Raw genomic sequence first — 18878 nt, 5'->3', positions numbered from 1 at the left:
ACCATCGGCCCCACTTCGTTCTGCATCGATTACGACGGGCGAAAACAAGTTAGAAGTTCATTGAGGGCTGAAGGCCCTCACGTGAAGAGGGCAGGGAGGCAAATCCCAGGGGATGGCAGTGAGGCGCTGTAGCGAGATCCCGAACGCCGCCGGCAGAGTGAGGAGCGAGCTCGGCGCGGCCCCGCCCTGGCTGCCGCCCTCAAGAGCGCGCCCACGTGACCGCGCCCTCAGCCTCCGCACCTGCCGGCGCGGTGGAGGGGGCGGTGCGGAGGGGGCGTGGCCATGTGCGGCCCCTCCCACCGCCTCCGCTCCCCCGGCCCCCTTCCCCGCCCTGCCGCGCACGCGCGCGGAGTAGGACGGGCCGATTCATGCACTCAAAATGGCGGCCGCAATGGATGTGGATACCCCCAGCGGAACCAACAGCGGCGCCGGCAAGAAGCGCTTCGAAGTGAAGAAAGTGAGGCTCTGCCGGCGCGCTCCTCCGGCTGCTCTCGGAGGGACAGGGTGGGGCTGGGGCCGGCCTAATGCCGGTGAGCGGGACGGAGAAGGGGGCGACTTCCCGCTCCCCTCACGGAGCCGGGCGCCCAGTTCCGCAGCAGAGCGGCGGGAGGGGCGGGGCGGGGCGAGGCCTTCGGGGGGGTCCTGGCGTGCGTCCTAGCCAATGGCTGAGGCTCCCTGCCGCACGTGCAGCGGGAGCCGGCCAATCAGCGGGCGCGGCTGGCGGGGGCGGGAGCAGGAGCCCGGGGCGCCGTGAGGGCCGTGCCGGCCCGGGGATGCCCTGCTCGGCGCTCCGCCGCTCGCTCCCCTCGGACGCTGCCGCCCCGACGGGCATCGGCTGTTCCATATCCAGAGCCGCTGGGCAGCTCGGGCCGGCGAGCAGCGCTGGAGTGCTTCCACCTCCCCATCACCCCGGCCGCTGTGGCCCAGCCACCCCCGCTGCCCCATGTGCTGCGTAAAATGCTTTCTAGAAATGTCCGTGGCTGACTTTTCTTCTCCTTATTTAAATCGAGTCATAACAACGTGTTAGTGAGCAAATGTTCTCGTGCCATCCTGGCTTTGCCTCCTCGCTCAGAGCGGCCATAATATCGCTCTCCTATCCAGTGCCACCAGTTTGTCATCTGGGTCACGGTGATGCTCCGAGGCTCTTCACCAGGGTGTAGAGAACCGGGGATAAATTGTGTGGCTAAGGTATAATTTAAGAAAAGTGACCCCTAGACTGAATATCAGTAAGCATTTCTAGTGATTCCTGCTTGTAGATGAGTTTGTTTGAAATGCAGCTGCCATCAGTGATGATGGAAACCTTTGGATCTGTGCAGATGGAAGTGTTTGGGTGACATAATTGTTTGTAATTTGGAAATAGGGACAGATGCAATGAAAGTGGTAGGAAGTGGCATAATTTATGTGTCAGCGGGATTCCTCCTCCTCAGCAAGGTAGCAAGACCTTTGCTGCATGTGTGGCTCAGTACAGGTGTGTGAGCCATCAGAGCAGACCATGATGGCACAAGAGATTAAGTACTGGAGTGTACAGGGGAGATAAGGGTGCTCAGAACTTTTATCTCAGTTGCCTTGAAGTATGCATGAAGTCCATGAGAGATTAGTACCTCAGCCTGAAGGCCAGCTAGACTTGAAGTTGGAAGATTGGAAAAAAAATGAGATCACTACTGGTGCATGTCCTAAATGATCTAGTAGTATTGTGAATACTTTTTATATCAATACTAATGAAAAATTGAAGAGGTTATCAAAGTTTTACTGCCTATTAATACTTAGAAGTATTGATAACACTCCTCCTTTAGTGTTCCAAACTGAGGGAAAGCAATGAAAACCCTGAGATGGAAACGGAACACAGTAGAGAAGGTTTACTATACTACAGTCAGTGCAAATATATACTGAAAAATGTAAGGGAGAAAATATTCTATATTACTTAAGTGCTAAATGAAGATTATCCTGATTACCAGTACAATATTTTGGATTGCTTTGGATGTTGAAGGCAGGCCCATATTTTTAATGAATTTACAAAAGACGTGATTATGGATTTTGTCTGGAAGAATGAAAAGGTGCCATGTTTTTCTGCATAGCTTGCCTAAAGTCCTCAAACCCTTCCCCTGAACTAGCGTGGGACAATGCTCTTACTTTTTTATATGTATAAAGTAGGTCTTTGAAAGGTTGATTTGGTAGTACTTTGAAATTTTTATATCCAGCTTGCTGATAGGTTGTTGCTTATTAACCTTTTGTAGGGAAGATTATTCAGGAGTCAGTACAGAGTAGCATTAGAGATTTAATTCTTGATCCCAACTGCTCTGAAGGGTGATCATTAGGAGAACTGCTACAAATAATGGGAATTCCTCTTAACAGAAATGGCATCTGAATTGGTCTTTCTCCAAGGGACTGTCCTTTCCTAGAGAATTGAGGATTTGACATGAGCTGCATCCTTGCCATTGGATCTTGAATAGAAATCCAGATGTTTGCATTTGTTTCACAAAAAAACAAACAAACAACAACAAAAAAAACCCCACAACGAAAACTAAACAAACTAAAAGTGGGGTAGGGACTGTGGGAGTTACCTTGTTTTTGAAGTGGGAAGGAGGCATTGTGTCTGGGAGGTTTGTGAGAGAAATGTGCCACTACTTCCTAGTAACACAAACTCATGATGAGGAATGTCTCTGGACTTCTAAGATTTGGTTTTTCTTAAATGTCTCAGCTTTTCTATTTCAAAAAGTACATGGGATCTTGAAGAGTAGTGAGGATTTCTGTAAATTGAATCAAAATGATGTTTTTCTTTTTTCCCCCCTCTCTCCAGTGGAACGCCGTAGCTCTGTGGGCATGGGACATTGTGGTTGATAACTGTGCCATTTGCAGAAACCACATTATGGATCTATGTAAGTAAATGAGTATGGGACACAGTTTGGACTTGTATGTGATGAGCAGCTGAGGATATAACTCAGCAAAGCTTTCAGTAACTAACTCTTCTGCTAATCTCTATTTTATGTAGTGCTGAAGTCTCATAATCTGTTTTTGTGACCTTTGTCACCATACTGCTTCTTCCTCACCCTTTTCTTGTAAAGGGTAGCATCACTTGATGCCTGATCAACAGACATGATGCTGCTGAGTGTATTTTGAATGCAACAAAGAAGAAAAGGAGTAATAATAAAGAGGAACTGAAATTATTCAGGGTTGACAGGCATTGCTTACAAAGGGAGGAATTATATTTCAGAGTTGGGGAGGTTGCTGTAAGTGTCGACTTCTCGATGACACGCATTAAGATGAAGTCTTGTAACACTCTCTGTCTGTCTGGCAAGGAAGGGCATGGACCAGCAAATTAATTTGACTCCTCATTCTATAAAACCTACCTTGCCTAACTAACTTAGTACGTGTTATAGTAGGGGGAATTTTGTTGCCACCTAGAAAATTATTTGTTCAGTTACAAAGGAGACTAATCAAATGCCAGAGTAAAAAGCAATACATTATTAGTACTGGTTTGATTTTATTTTTGTTTCTGTATAATCTTGATGGTTTGTTTCTATCATGAAATAGGTTTGTATGCACGAAGTCACTATTTTCAGTCCCTTAGAATATCGGTAATGAGTACAAACACTTTTTTTTGGCCTCAAAAATGACAAAGTACTGTTTGCACCATAACTGTCCATCTTGTTTCAGCCATGAGGGACAGAAGCCCTTTTAACATGCCCCAGGTAGCCATTTACTTATATTCCTAAAGTGTGAGGCTGGTAGAACTCCCAAAACAAGGCCAGGTCCAAGGACAGTGGCGGGCATGGCCCATCCTGATCCCATTGGAATAGTTTTGTTGCACTTTGCTTTTATGTGACCACACAGAACCGCCCTTGGAACCAATACTATTGGCAACTTCCTGTCAATAAGACTGTATGGAAATAAAACATTTCAGAAAAATGAGACTTCAAGTTTATAAGAACAGCTACTGAGGGATGCACCTGATTTGACTTCATATTTAAATAATAATTACAAAATTACTTTCAGAAGCTTTGTTTGAGTTGAAGTTTTTTTGTTTGTTTTTTAATAAGGAGAAAACACACCTTAACACACTGGTCTGAAAATGGGTTAAGCAGGTTCACTTCTCTTCCTGGGAACAGATATGTTTGTATTTTGAGACAGCTACTGTCTATCCATGCTTCAGTTTATTCTTGGTTATTAGACAGGGGATGATAACACTAAAAAGAACAGGGTTTATGAAATAAATTGGGGTTCTTTACATTAAAGATTTTATTTTTAAGTGTCTCTAACCTGTACCATCTTGGAAAGAAATTTCAAAAGAAGGTGGACACTGGACTACTACTTAGTCTCTTAGGTTTATAATATGTTAGAGAGGAAAGCATTTTGCTGATAGGCAAATGGAATTTCAAAGATTTATTAGAACATAAGTTACCTTTATAGAATTTACAAATGTATAGAATGAATATATAAAATCCTGTAATTCAAGATAATTATTCATTATAAGAGTGATGTATTTTAAGATAGGAGATGCTGGTGTGTTTCATTCTATAAATCTGCCTCAAAATTAATTGTACCTTCCATGACAGACCAAATACAGTCTCATATATTTGCATTTTCTTTAATAAATAGCAAATAGGACATATGGGATGAAAGAGAGGTGTGGAGGAGCTGGAAGGAGAATGGACAAATGCTATTTTTCAGTAGTAAACTTTGTTTATCAGTTCTTTAAAAATATTTTTAAAAGTCCTACCAATATGTGGTAGGTTGAGAGAATATAGGTAGATTAGGAAAAACAGGAAAGGAAAAAGACATAGGTAGGTTTTTTTTTCTTTTTTGAGTTGCTCAAGCATAACATGTTATTAATTTGTATGAGCAGTTATGAGAAGCCTGGACGGCAAATGACAGACTAAAATTGACAGCATACAGAGTAGAAGGGATCTCTAAATTGGTGTTCCCAGATCAATGTTGGCTCTGGGTTTGCTTACTTCCTTGTTACAGATCATTAATGTTGTTAAAAACCTCTTTAATTAGGTTTTCAAACATAGGATGTGAAGTGATGGCAAACTGAGAAAAACTAATAGAATATGTAGGGAAGAACAACACAAGATTTGATTTGATAAAATTCAGGATACAAATATCTCCCAGTCCTAGTGATGAAGAGAAACCTAGAGTGGGAGAACACTAGAAGAGTGATAAGTAATGCCAGTCATGGTAATGAAAGTTTGTCATTGTTGTAAAGTCAGGCATCAATGTTAGGGTGTCATGCAGTTCTCCCCATGCACATGCCTTATGATTCAGTAATAATGTGATTCAGAAGATCCCCCTGCCCTCAGTTTGGTTTGTATTCAGTGTACAGAGGGAAGGAGCAGATTTTCAGTGTTTCAGTTTCATTCTTCTCTGGAAAGACCCAGGTTCTGTTCACATTTTGCTTTAGTCTTTCTTCAAAGGCTTGCTGTCTGGTGCTGTCACTGCAACATGGTAAGTTGGAGAGTGTTAACTTGTGGTTAGTATATTGGATTATCTTCTGGTCTAAAATGTGTGATGTCTTATTGTAGTAAGATGACCAGTATAGCTTTGAACTGTGTAAAACATGCCATCAAAACACTGTCCCCTTGCTTTGACGGTGACACACCAAGTACCACGAATCCAGCTTCACAAAGATAGATATGTTACATAGAATCCAGAGGAGAATCTCAGGATGTTTATTAGATGGAATGGATTTGGATTTATTTCTTGATATGTAAATATACAGGTGATTTCTGCAATAGAAAATGCATAGGAAGTGGGCTGGTTCTTATGATGTCAAGATTCAGAAGCTGCCAATATATAGGAGGCATTTCCACAGCTCCCTGAGTTGAAATGCTTCCATTGCATCTTTCACAATTATTTACAGGTATTTCAGGTTTTAGCTGTATCTTTCTGTCCTTACCTGCAGATACTCTGTCAAAAGAAAGGCAATAGAAGAGTCATTCAGTATTCCTCCGGTACCTGTTACTATCTGACTCTTAAAGCTTCTTTTGGGTCAGCAGATGGTAAATAGCAACTCTTTCTTTCAAGAGCCAGGATCATCAGCTTTCATTCTAGGATGATTGTCCATGTGTTTTGTTTTTTTTTAATTTGTTGCTATATTGTCCTTTTCTAAAATTAAGCAAGTACAAGACCAAAAAGTGCTTCAGCTTTTGGGAGGCCTTTTTTTGGCAGCCAAAGGTAGCAGTGCTAGCCATAGTCTCCAGTGTGCTTGATAAGGGAGCTAAACCTGGGTGTCTTTTTGGAAGGGCTTTCCATCATCACCAGAGGACTCCTTCTCAGACACTTCCACAGAAGTTCATCTGTCTCTTAAACTTTTGGCACTGTCATGCTTTAGTCAGTGAAAGTTCAGGTTGTCAGTGAACGTTTGAGTAACACTGAAATTAATTTCAGTGCTGCTTCTTTTCCTTACCTAAAATGTCTTTCTTCCCTCTCACTCCCAGGCAAAATACAGAGTCCTTTAAATCCTGAAAAATTAAAAATGGAATTCATGCAACTCTAATGTTAGGGCCTCTTAGAGAGTAAAAAAAATAGACAAAATAACATAAAAAATGGGCTAGATGGACTTCAAGTCTAATATGTCCAATATTTTGCTTACAGCAGGGAAAGAGAAAAAAATAAGATAAATATGTATCTTCCTTGCTTTCAGCAGAGGCTTTCTGAGTTAAAGTTAGCTTACACTGACTTTTCTCCCTTCAGATTAATTTCCTCATCTTTTCCTACTACTCATCTTCTCACTATTATCTGTTACTGCACAGACTCTGGCTAGATATTAAAAAGTTAATATACTATGCCCTGTGACCATAAGTCCATACTGCAGTAATAGTAAAGTTGTTGCTACAATCTCAGGTGTAGAATTTTATACAATTATCCAAAGTACCTGAAGTTCTCCAAGGATCTTGAGCATCTTCCATATTCTTAATCAGATTTAGTTTTATTGCTGTATTGGGAGATTCAGGATTTAAGACATCAGACCTTTCAGAAGTACTGGATTTTGTTTTCTTCTATAGGTAGGCAAGAGATTGAGCTTTGGACTTCTTGCTGTGGTATGTCATATCTTTGATGTAAACCATATGATAAATACAGGTTCACTCAAATCTTGCAAAACAGCTGTTGCTACTGAATTTCTTTAGACATTAGTCTTGTTTTGAGTAGTTTCTCATGAGCAAGGTTGACACCTCTTGCATCTTAGAAAAAAAAGTCTTTCTTTTATTTTGTGCACCTCTAGAGATCACATTTTTCAGCCAAACCTGTGGAATTTGAAAGTTTTTGAATCTTTAATTGGTGAAACAAATTCCTTTCCCTCTAAGCATATTCATGCACACAAAGAGTGAGCAGAGAACTGGAGCTCATTCAGACATCTTTGCCAGAAAAAAAATCTGCAAAACAAGAAAGCAGCAATCCCATGTATTCAGTTCTAAGATGATCATCTATCAGCAGATCTTTTTAAATCATTTGGGCTTGACTCTTAAAGAAACCATCTTTTAGCAAGTACTAAACTGTTAGTCTCATAGGTACGTGCTGCTGATGGTGGGGGAGTTGGAATTTATTTTTTTTTTCCGAAGTTCCTTCTTGAGCTGGAGCAGAAGTAAATTTTTCAGGCTTTAGAATGGAGAACTGGCTTGTAGGATTTATTTTCTCAGTGTTGTTCTTGTTTCCTCATTCTTTTTAATCTCCTTCATCCACGCTATCTGACACAAAAGCCCAAAACATAACCCAAACTGATAAATAGTTAGGGGTGGGGATCCTTCTTGGTACTCAGCTCCAAGGTAAAGTCCAAAAAAGTCCAAACCATATTTCCTATTGTGGATTTTTGGGATGTACTTACCCGTCACAAGACTATAAAATAAAGGCAGGCAAACTCCAGCATTACATGAGCAAATTAATCTGCAAATAATTTATAACAATTTGTATTGAGAGAAACCTAGGAGTGAAGTTAAGGTAAATATACAGTCAACTCATCGTAAGAAGACATCTCTGTGAACACAAGAGGCAAAAATGAAAATATTTATCCTTGAAATTTGGGAAGCAGACACATGTTTCCAGCAGATGAGCTATGTACTCTTGCCCTCTGGAACTTTGGAATGCTAAAGAAATAGAGGAAGGAGGAAATCAGGATTAAGTATATTTTGATATGATACTTTTGGATAAACAGTACACATTAAACCATAGCTCTTGATACTTTCTGGTGTGTTAAATACCACAAAAGAGCTCCTCCTCCCTTGCCTACATTTGCTATTATGAAGGAATCTACCAGTTAGTGTTGCATGTAAATCTTCAACTCCTGTGTATATTTGTTCAATCTTTATTTTCACAGGCATAGAATGTCAAGCCAACCAAGCATCGGCTACCTCTGAGGAATGCACAGTTGCATGGGGCGTCTGCAATGTAAGGGAAACTTTTATTGTGGAGCTTGTGTGTCCTCCTTTTTTGAAGACGTGGGACAGAATGAGTTCTGTAGCATGTTTCACATAATCCACCAGAAATAAGAATTTTAAAGTTCTTACGTTTTTCTAGAGTGTAGAAAGGAGAGAAAGAAGAAAGTGAAAGATGGAGAGATGTAATAAGACACAGAAGAAAAGGGAGGAAGATAAGCCTTAACCTTTTTTTTAAGGAATAATAAATCTTTCATTCTGAGCATGATTTTCCTGATCATGGTTTGCCTAGAAGTTACATATTTTTCTTTCCCCTGGTAATTGGATCACTTGGATGTCAGCCTGTGTGATTTGTCTATGTGCGGGCTAATCCAGAGTCAGTCTGGGATAACCAGGTGATTTGTTTCCAGTTTGGGGGGAAGATTAAATCAATTGGTCCCACTAGCATGTGAATGCCAAACTTGAATACCTCTTAGCTAGTCTGGGCCTGAGTTGGAAAATAAACTATTCCATGGTGGAATAACTTCCTGATCTTCAGTCCCATTGTTACTGTGCTGTGGGGTTGAGTTATAAGGTGATTATGGTGGAACAGGACTGTAAATGCTGCAATTCTGTTTGCAGAGGACAAGAGCAAAATTTTTAACTGTGTCAGGATATTCTAGTGTCAAAATTATGTTGTGTCACCCCAAGTGAAATCTTGGTTTTAACTAACTGTATGGGTAAGAGAAAGGATGCCCTTATTAAACGCATAAATTAGATTTTTTTTTTCTTTCTAATTTTACAAATTCTTTTTTTATTCAGGCTCTGATACCTCCTGCAAACTGACAACTTCCTTCAGCATGTATACATTCATATCATCCCTGTTACTCACTCTGAAATCCTCTCTTTTCTTTCTGATTGTGCTTCTTATCAGCATCTGCTTTGCAACTTTTAGCAGCTGCTAAACTCTGCACTCCCTCCTTCATCAGAAGTCAGTCAGTTGCCATTGCATGCACTGTGGAACAGGCTCCCTGCTGCCGTTTCACTGTTTCCTCCTTTCTGAAAATGTGGATCAATTCCTAGGTGTTTATCAGCTAATTGACTGATCAGTTGTCCCCACCTTTGCCTGCAGACTCTTGCTATTCTCTTCTTTGATTCCTTCAGTGGTAGTTTTCCCGTTGAGATGCGTTCATACATTCTGAAATTATGTGCTCTGAACTTTGTCTTCCAGCACGCTTTCCACTTCCACTGCATCTCTCGCTGGCTCAAAACTCGCCAAGTATGTCCGCTGGACAACAGGGAATGGGAGTTCCAAAAGTACGTATCCTGCACAGATTTCAAGATGAAAAGTCCACTTGTCCTGTAAATATAAATGATCAATGTCAGATTGGTGTGTCTGAGGGCGTAGTTGCTGTTCAGAGAGGTTGTTTCCTTAGTCATCTGGTTCTAAGTGAGCTCTGAAGGAAGTCCAAGCAGCTGTGGGGTGTGTGGGAGCTGTTAAAAAGTAGTGATTCTACTGACATCCTCTCTAAAGAATGGAGAGCAGGAGAGAAATGGAATTAGCTAGAAGTGGAGTCTCAGGTGAATACTGCACCACTGCATGAGCAATTTGGGTTTAGAGGATGACCTGAATTCAACTGCTTGGGTTCCAAACTGTTTCTGCTGAGGTGCCAGACAATGTATTGGGTCCCTCTGTTATCTAGATGAGTTGTTTTATAACTCAGCCTCAGAGATTTAAACAACTGATTTCCTAGAATCTGGAAATCAAGTGTCCTGTAGGCATTCCTGCAGCTTTGGTCCATTTATTTATAATTGCTGTATTGTTCATTTTATTTAATGTTTTTTAAAGGTCTCATGTGAAGAATAGTAATAGGAGACCCAAGAATGGGTTTTTGAGGGATAGTAATATTTTGAGAGGTTATTGTCCATTGAGAATAGATAGGAAGTTTGCCTATCACTTGCTTCATTCTGCACCATTGATCTAGTAATCTTTTCTTAACTGTGGATTGTTCCTTTCCCCACCCACTTAAAAAAAAAATTAATTCTAGTCAGAGTCCAGAGTGAAACAGAGCAAAATAGGTATTTTAACTGAGGATTGTGTTTGGGCTCTGTTACACAGTCGGTTGTGCAAATCATCATTTACATGACAACTGAAGTACCATAGTTTTGATAATAAGATGTTTTCCTGAACACGCAGTGAAAACTGAGTCCATGTTGCCTGGCTAATCACTTCATATTGCATGGGCAGCATGACAAGAAACAGCAACATGAATTAATATCTTCTGATGTGTGCTCAGTGTTACTTCTGGGGCTGTGACAAGCTTTGGCCTTGTTTCATGCCAGATATATTTCAAGTGGGATTCAGGGTAAAAGATAACTGGTACTGAGATCTCTTGCATGTGGTGTTGTGGATTGCTCACACTCTCTTCTAACTGGTGCCTGGGTAGCCTTTTGGGGGAAGTGAAATGTGGAGAGCTTCCTAAGATTTCCTTAACAGCATTTCACCTTCATCCTATTTACATGTTAATTATGCTGTGGTAGTATGAAAATAAATCCACCCAAACCAGCACTCCTATGAATTGTAATTTTTCAAAAAGCATTAACATATTATCTATTTGCAGGTATGGACACTAGAGAGATGGTCACACGCTTCTTGTTATGTCATCGAACTCAGTTGTTCTTGTCACTATGAGCTTGTTTTAGTGACTTGGAAAGTCAGTAATGTATACAATTCTTCTTTCATGCTAATTTCTTCCTATTGTATACCATTGAATAAAGTCTTGCTGGAGCTTTCTGTCAAAGTTTTTTGTCTTGTGTTTAGGAGCAGGCAGTCGGAGCATGAGGAGGAAAATTATCTGCAGACCGGGGACTTAAGCTAAGCTTAACTCTTTAGCTGGGCAGTGCTGCTTTTTTGCTGTGCCAGGCTTTTGACTGTGAGTTTGGTCCTACTCCCACACATCTGAGAACCACACCTTTGGCTCACTGAGGCTGGTGTTAAGCTCCATTGTGTAGTGCAGTGGGTGCAGGACTTGGCCTGGCTAAGAGTAGTTTATGCAAATAGCTTTTTGTGTGGACATGCTTTATTACAGCAGAGTTGAAATGATCCATACAATTATGAGTTGTGTCATCATTAGTAACTATTCTTTCACTTCTGCTCTTGAGTTTGACTAGACCATCTCCCCTGCAGAGGAAATTTTCACTAACTTCCCAGCTCCAGCTGTTTAGCTTTGGGGAACAGAAACAGGATGCTACTTTTTGTCAGCGTTCATAAGGCACTTTCATGTGTTGAGTGAAAGTAAACTCAGGAAATTCATGTCCTAGATTGGCTGGAAAGCTAGAAGTAAGCAGTATATAAGCAGACCAGTTCTTGGTTGGCTTTCTAGTGATATTTTTCCCAGTTCAAGTCCAACTGGCCAAAAATCATTCCTTTGAAAACTATATGATGATCTTTTTGGTGTCTGTACCAAATGGCCTTGTATCCTGCTCATTGCATCAAATTTTGCCCTCTATGTCAAGAGCCTCAGTAAATGCTGGGAACTGAAATAGCATCCAATAAATTCTTCCTGCTACAAAAGGCTGCCTCTTTTTACCACTTTTTTAGCAGTGGTAGTGGTAGACATTGTAGATTTCTGTCCTTGGCTATTCATGATGCCATCTTTGGATGTAATATTTTTGCTACGTACTGAGTATGGGAAATTTGATAGCTGATGTTAAACATTAGTGTACTGTAGTGATAGGGGATAGGGCCACTGACAGAACCAAAACTTGCAGGTTTTTCAGTGATTGCTGGGGCTTTCTCTAATCTGTAGCAAGCAAATGTCAGGATTATTTTAGCAGTTGGTGTCATTGCTCTGAAATTACATGGCTCTGTTTTCCACCCTTAAGAAAAAAACAGGAACAAGTAGGACTAGAAGAGTTGATAGCTAGACTGCTTATTTACCATTTTCCTTGGTAGAAAACTCATCCTGAAATTGCCAGGTAGTTTTGGTGATGGAGGCAGGAAGGGAACAGAAGAGGAAGGAGAAGATGATCTTAACAGTGGTCAAAGTATTCATCCAGGCAACAGGGTATCCAGGTTAAATGCCATTCCCTGGAATTTGAACTCCTATTTAATGGTCTGTCAAGATGAGTGAAATGTCAGATGTCCCTGGTTTTGATTGTCCATTTTGTTTGCAGTGTTTGGTTTTTCAGGACCTGGTACCCAGATGCTCACCAATTTATACCCTTGAGAACTTTGTTTTGGGTCCAGCTACATTGTTGTGATTCATCCCCCTTTCGTCTGTACATATTGCCTTGAGCATATTTTTTTTAGCTGAGGACTGAAACATTTTCCTCTCTGTGGCTTCATGTGCATTTGCTTGAGGCTGTACCTGCAGAAAGGCAAGGGGGTTTGGTATTTTTTATTGCCTTTTTTTTTTAATGTACCCTCCAAATGGCTGGCTACAGGCACTCTCCCCTAAACACCCTTTGAAAGTCTGCTCTGCTGCAGTGCGTAAAACTCTGTTAAATTTAATTTCAGATTGCCTTTGTAGTGTCTGTCCCAAACCTGGTTTTCCCAAATGGAAAAATACAGAGCGTAACGCACCAATTGCTTACATGCCCAGGAAAGAAAATCCTTTTCAGCTGCTGCGCGTTGCAGTGGCCCTGCTGCCACTTCTCCTGCTGCAGAGGTGATGGGCCATGGCTGCTGCAGCACAGGGCTGCTGGTAGCTCTGTCTTCTGTAGTGCATTAAGGGCTGTGTTTGGAGAGACAAGGAGAAGCTTCAGTGAGTGAGCTCAAAGAGAAGCTGTGTGGCACAGGCAGCACCAGGTGAAGGTACAAGAGATCTCTTTTTTCCAAGGGCACAAAGTGCCCCATTTCCCCAGGGAATGCTTGCTTGCTCAGGCTGGTATCTTTCTGTCCTAACTTACTGTTCAACCTCTCCACCTCTGCTAGATGTGGGAGAAAGCCTATTTATTCCCACTGCCTTTTTCCCTGAAGCAACAGTCATTTTTTACTACAGCTTCCCCTTTTTGCAAAATACAGAGAGCTTCTTGGGGAGGAAGGAGGAATAGGGCACATTTCTAAGTATCCTGTGGTGAAGATAGGTGCACAGGGGAGAAAAGACCATGTCAGTGTGGTTTGCCCATCCTATAAATGGAGAATACATTTGATCTGTGGATTTGAAAATAAAATCAGGAGAGAATGACAGTTAAAACTGCAGAGAACAGTGTATCCTGCAGCTGTCTGGCTTAGAGAAAAACAAATCACTGGTAGACCTGCTGTGGAGCAGAAGGTAATTTTGACATTTCTGATTCTTTTTACAAGTCTGTCAGCTAAAGCAGGCTGCATTGCTGAGCAGGCCATAGCAGAGAGCAGCCAGAATGACCAGACAGTAACTTCCTTCTCTGCCTTTTGTGAAGGAGACAATGAGCTCCAGGTGCTGTGTGGCATCAGCTGTGTCTCGTACACCAAATCCCTCAGTGGTCTTGCATTAAAATGCCAGAATCAGGACAATGTGGCCCTAGGATGACACGACACACTGGGCTGTGTGGAAATAGGAGGGGATGGATGGGAATTTTCCTGTCAAAATTGCTACTGTACATTGAAAAAATGCCAGGCTGTCAGGAGTCTGCTGGTTGGAAAATGTCTGATGTCTGAGGAAAATGGCTGAAGCCTCAACCAGCTTGCTATAGGTTTGTAGCGACACACTATGGAGTGAACTTCATCATGTCCTCCTACTGCAGTCAGATAGGAGGGTATCTGTGGAGATGCAGTTTTGGCTGGGATGAGGAAGCTTTGCAATTGCTTTGTGCGGTTCTGTGCAAATATCCCTTGCAGGGGAGCCCCAGGAGCTGCTCCCACTTCTCTGTGGTCAGGTGTGATGGTGAAACCCCAACCACATATGAGAAAATACACCTTTGAGTGTGGAGTTGTTGGTGTGCAGGTAAGAAAGAGGCCCACAGGTATCAACCTCTCCCACTATCTCCTAATAAAGAAGCTAATGGCATTCCCAAATGGTCTGGGATCACATCAGCTTTGCTGATGTGAAGATGAGCTAAGCAGCACTGGTAGTGTGTAAGCTGCAGCAAAGCCTGTGCAGGCAGAGAGCTGAGCTTCCAGGAGGGGAGCACGTACTTGGAAGATCTGCACTATGTCTGGAAAACTGCCTCTTCCAAAGGCATCAGGGCAGAGAATGGCAGTAACCCCACTTCCTTGACTGACACTGCCATGAGTTTCATTCCTTGAGCAAAAAAGGAGCAGCCAAGATCAGGGAGGGAAGATAACTCAGAGATGGGAAGAGCCCCAGTCTCTGTGCTTGCTCCCATTGTCAGGCAGGCAAGGAGATGTTCTGGAGGATGGGGCCTATCCTTGGTGAAGAACACAAGCTCTTCCCTTTGTCAGTGTAGGGGTGATCCCACATTATATTTGGGCAGCAGGAACGTGGTGCTGTTGTGCAAGAAAGGCACTTGCAAGGTGTGGAGGTGATACCTGTAAAGTGTTGCTTCGCCAGCATGCTGCCAGCCCTTTCTGGACCACCGTAAATTCCCATCCTTCTGCCCTATGGCAGCTGCTTTGCCATCCAACAAAGGGATGAAACCTTTGGCACTGTAAGAGGAGGCACTGGCACCCCAGGTTGCTCATCCCAGCCTGGGTGACAGCCATCACTGCCTGGAGATGCCTAGGCCATGGCTGGAGAAAAAGAGGAGAAGGTGACACTGCTAGGGTATTTTCCTAATGCAGGTTCCTCTAGGGGCTGGAGGGGAAGAGGAGGGTGGATGTAGAGAAGCATCCTACGTCTCCTTGCTTTGCTCACCACCTTCTCCCCACAAAACCTGTAGGAAGAGCAAGCTCTTCTTGCCTGCTTTTGCTTTTCCTCACAAGCTCCCTCTGCCAATATCACTGCCAGTTTAATCTGCTGTGAGGAAACACACCATTCCCCCACCACAGGCTCCAAACATTGCTCAGTTTTCCTCCCCAGTGCAGCAGGCTTTGCAGTAAGCCTGTTATTGCTCACCACAGGATGGTTTCCACATCACCCCATCACCACCCTCTCCTCATTCCCTGCTGCTCACTCTGGTCTGTTAGTGGGATGATTTTGGGCTCGCCTGGGCTCACAAGGTGAAGCTACAGTGTGCTAGAAGTTCTGGTTCGTCTTTCTGCTACTTGACTCCTTCACAACAGGACATTGGCCTGTTCTTTCCCTTTTTTAGCAGCTTTCCAGCCTCTCTCCGTTGGACACCTAAGGGGTAGCTCACCAGGTCTTTGCATGCTGCCATACCCAGCAATGGTCCTAGTTGTAAAAGAAAAAAAAAAAAAAAAGGCATTTGAGGTTTGATTTGAAAACCCATTGGAAATTAGCACCAACTGATTTTGGAGAGGCCAAATCTGAGTGTGGGGATGCACCACTGCCAGTTGCCTTGAAGAATTTACCCACTGTACTGCAGCAGCCTGGAATTTGTCTCTTTGCTGCCTTTTCTTTACATATGACTGTGAATATGGCTCAGTCATCTGATTTCTTGGTCCTTGCATGAAAGGTAAGTCCTGACCTCACTGCTTCAACACATAAATCAGGAACACAGCAGAGAAATTTCCTCTGGAAAGGAATCGGAGGTACCGGCATGGTAGGTATCAAAACTCAGGATGGGAAAGCAAAGTGCCAGGCTACTGATGGTGCCCTTGAGAATGTATCCTTTTCTTCTGGTTGTGCTTTTCTTACTCTCATGTCCTCTTCATCTTTCTTTGCTGGATCTCAAATGGATGCTTATTGCAGGGAAGGGAATTAAAGGGAATTTTCTTCTCTTGTGATGCAGCATGCCTAATATCTTTTTCATCCCTCTTCTTCTCCCATGTCCTCGGAGACACCATTTTCAGTGCAGATCAAAAGGGGCATTCATCTCCTGTCCACTCACAGAGAGGTGTTGTGCTGTTGGATCAGTCTCTTCATCGCAGTTGTATTGGATGCATTGAAATTATTCATTTTGATATTTTATATATGTAGCATGATCTTTTAATGAAAAACATGGGCTTGGATGTTTTGTGTGCTCTTCCCCCTCCTACCTTTCACCAAATGTCAGTATTCTGGATTTTTAAAAGGTGTGTGCTTGCCAAAATCCATTCCAGATCTGCAGCCTTTTCTGTAAAACATGAGTTCAGTTTTGCGTGGTTTCAGTGCAAAAGTCATTATGCTTGTCACAAAACCCTTTTACTCATGTTTGGTTTAGGGGATGAGAGATGGCTTCAGGTGCCAAGGCTCTTGTGTCCCACTGCTCCATGCAGAGTGAGTGGCCATCCATCTCCCTGCTTAGCTAAGCAGAGACCAAATATTTAAATACTCCTAAATCACTGATCTGTGTAATGTTCTGAGATGAAAGTCTACAAAGAAAGACAACAGCTTGTGAGGATTGTTCTGAGCCTCTGGTTCCTACTGAAGCTTTCCAAGACTCCCTAAAGGGACTAATGTGAGAAGCAACACAAACTTGTCCTTGCAGTGGATATTTTGGGTGTCTCTTGGTGCCACTGTGTGCCTTTTCAGTGGGGCGGTAAGATGGCAAAGAAGTGTTGCTCCCAGGTAGAAGGCAAAATGAGATACCCCTTCCTTTTTGAGCCATTTTAGGACAGATATCATTTTATTGATGTGGAATCTTCTTGAGATGTTTCAGGTAAACATGAATCCAAATGAGCCTTTTGGACACAACTGCCAGGAGGGTAAAATTCAGAAAGCAGAAAGGCTCATGCTGGATTTGCTTCAGAGGATTTTTACCTGTTTCCCAGACATTGTTCCTGTGCCCCCTGATGTCACCCATGAGCCTCAGCTTCATTTCAGACAATAGTCAGCTGATGATAAACCCAAACCACAGTCTCTTTTTGGTCAAGGCACTACCCACCTTTAAAACCTGAAACCAGCACCCAGAGATGCTCCTTCTGCTCCCATGTTACATATGACATTTCTCTCAAAAATTGTTTTTACTGTTTCTGAAACCACTGTGCTCATGCAATGAGCATGGGTTGTGACTGCCTCCACCACCTCACTAACATGGCTCATCCTGCTTAGAGCTGGAGACTCCAAGGGGCAGGATCGCATCTGTGGGAGAGGGACACAACAAATGCTCAAAATCACAAGCAGCTGCAGCGTTTGTGCCGCAAATCACTGTTAGAGCCTCAGCTGTTACTTGTTTTGTGGCCATTTCCTCAGCTACGCTGTAGGTTGCATTGGCAGAATGGAGCTACAGGTGATGACAGTGGCCCTGGATTTGAGGCCACTGTTGATCAACCATCTACTGAAGCACTAAAAGCAGCTCCTGGAAGATGATGCAGCCTGATTTATTTTCTCCTTTCCCATTTCTCTTCTGGGATCAGAATACCAGTCTGGGCTCTTTCCCTTGAGTGTGTTGTGAAGCTCTTTGCGCTGTCTGTAACTGTAGTATCTTCTTTAGTGTTTCATGATCCCTGGCCGTCCCTGAGCAGCAGCCCGTGAAGATGTGGTGCTTTTGACAGGAGGCACCTGTGGCTGGTCCTATCTATTGTAACAGCACGTGCTCATCAGAGCTTTGCACATAGAGCAGATGTGCCTGAGGTGAGGATGATGAGCTCAACTCAGCTCCTTTCTGCTGCCCATAAACCACATTAGAGTATATTAAAGCCTTGAACTGTCAGTGCTCCCTAGATGTAGATACTGTAATTATCCTAAGTAAAATCAACAGTTTATCAGACTTCCTGTGTTGAATCTTTTTATTACAGAGTTGTTGTTTTTTTTTCTTTTTAATCACAGATTTGATTTGCCGTAGAGTTTATGTGACTCTGGATTATAAATCTCTGGTTTTCAAACACTACCTGACATCATGAGCCGTTACAGCAGCTAACTGGCAGCTGCTCAGAGGCTTGTTTTGCTGAGGAGAAGGCTTCTCTCCTGACAGCCCTGAAATTTTCTGGTCCATTCAAAAAGGGTTTTCCCATGCAATGAGTTGTGTTAGATCCTTACCAAGGCCCTATGGGATCCAGGCACAGCTGCAACCCTACACAAATAAAGCAAAGAGCATGTGCCAAGGAGAGCATGGGGTGATGAGTGTGGGGAGTAGAAAGGGCCCAAGCCTTCCTCATGTGCTGCAAAGCAGAAGGAGGCAGCGTTCCACAGTGAACACGAGGATGGTCTCTCCAGCCCACCATCCCCACCAGTGACTGCCATCATGGGCTGCCTCCAGCTTAGTGGAGGCTGCTGACAGTGGCTGCCAGGGTAGGGGCTTCAGAGAGGCACCTGCACAAAGCTGTGCTAGTATCACAAGTTATTTATAACATATTCAAAGCTTCCTAATGATTGTATCAGGCTGCACAGTTCAAGTCATATGAAATGGCCTTCTTTTCACCCTGTCAGAGCAGCCATTGAGCAAAATTACTTCAGTAACAGGGAAACACTTGACAAAGCCTGGTGCTGCATTTTCCACTGCAGCAGAAGACAGAGTCAGCACAGGCATTTCACCATAAGTTACAACTGGCAAAAAAAAAGGGGCTGTATTTTACACGCATTAAAAATGGGCCTTTTTCCACACACA

The 18878-nt window shown here is 42.9% G+C and overlaps 1 protein-coding gene across 1 annotated transcript; it reads left to right on the top strand.

The window, feature by feature from the left end:
• The first annotated feature begins 319 nt into the window (after positions 1 to 319).
• Positions 320 to 11149, top strand: RBX1 (ring-box 1). The gene is made up of 5 exons (XM_033057420.1): positions 320 to 457; positions 2798 to 2876; positions 8312 to 8382; positions 9580 to 9665; positions 10970 to 11149. Exons 1-5 carry the CDS (start codon positions 380 to 382, stop codon positions 10980 to 10982), a joined length of 327 nt encoding a protein of 108 aa, XP_032913311.1. The 5' UTR covers positions 320 to 379; the 3' UTR covers positions 10983 to 11149.
• The last annotated feature ends 7729 nt before the right edge of the window (positions 11150 to 18878 follow it).

Source organism: Catharus ustulatus, chromosome 4, assembly GCF_009819885.2.
Source record: "Catharus ustulatus isolate bCatUst1 chromosome 4, bCatUst1.pri.v2, whole genome shotgun sequence".
Classification (NCBI taxonomy): Eukaryota; Metazoa; Chordata; class Aves; order Passeriformes; family Turdidae; genus Catharus; species Catharus ustulatus.
The sequence above is the reverse complement of the archived record's forward strand: the minus strand, read 5'-3'. Positions and strand labels throughout refer to the sequence as shown.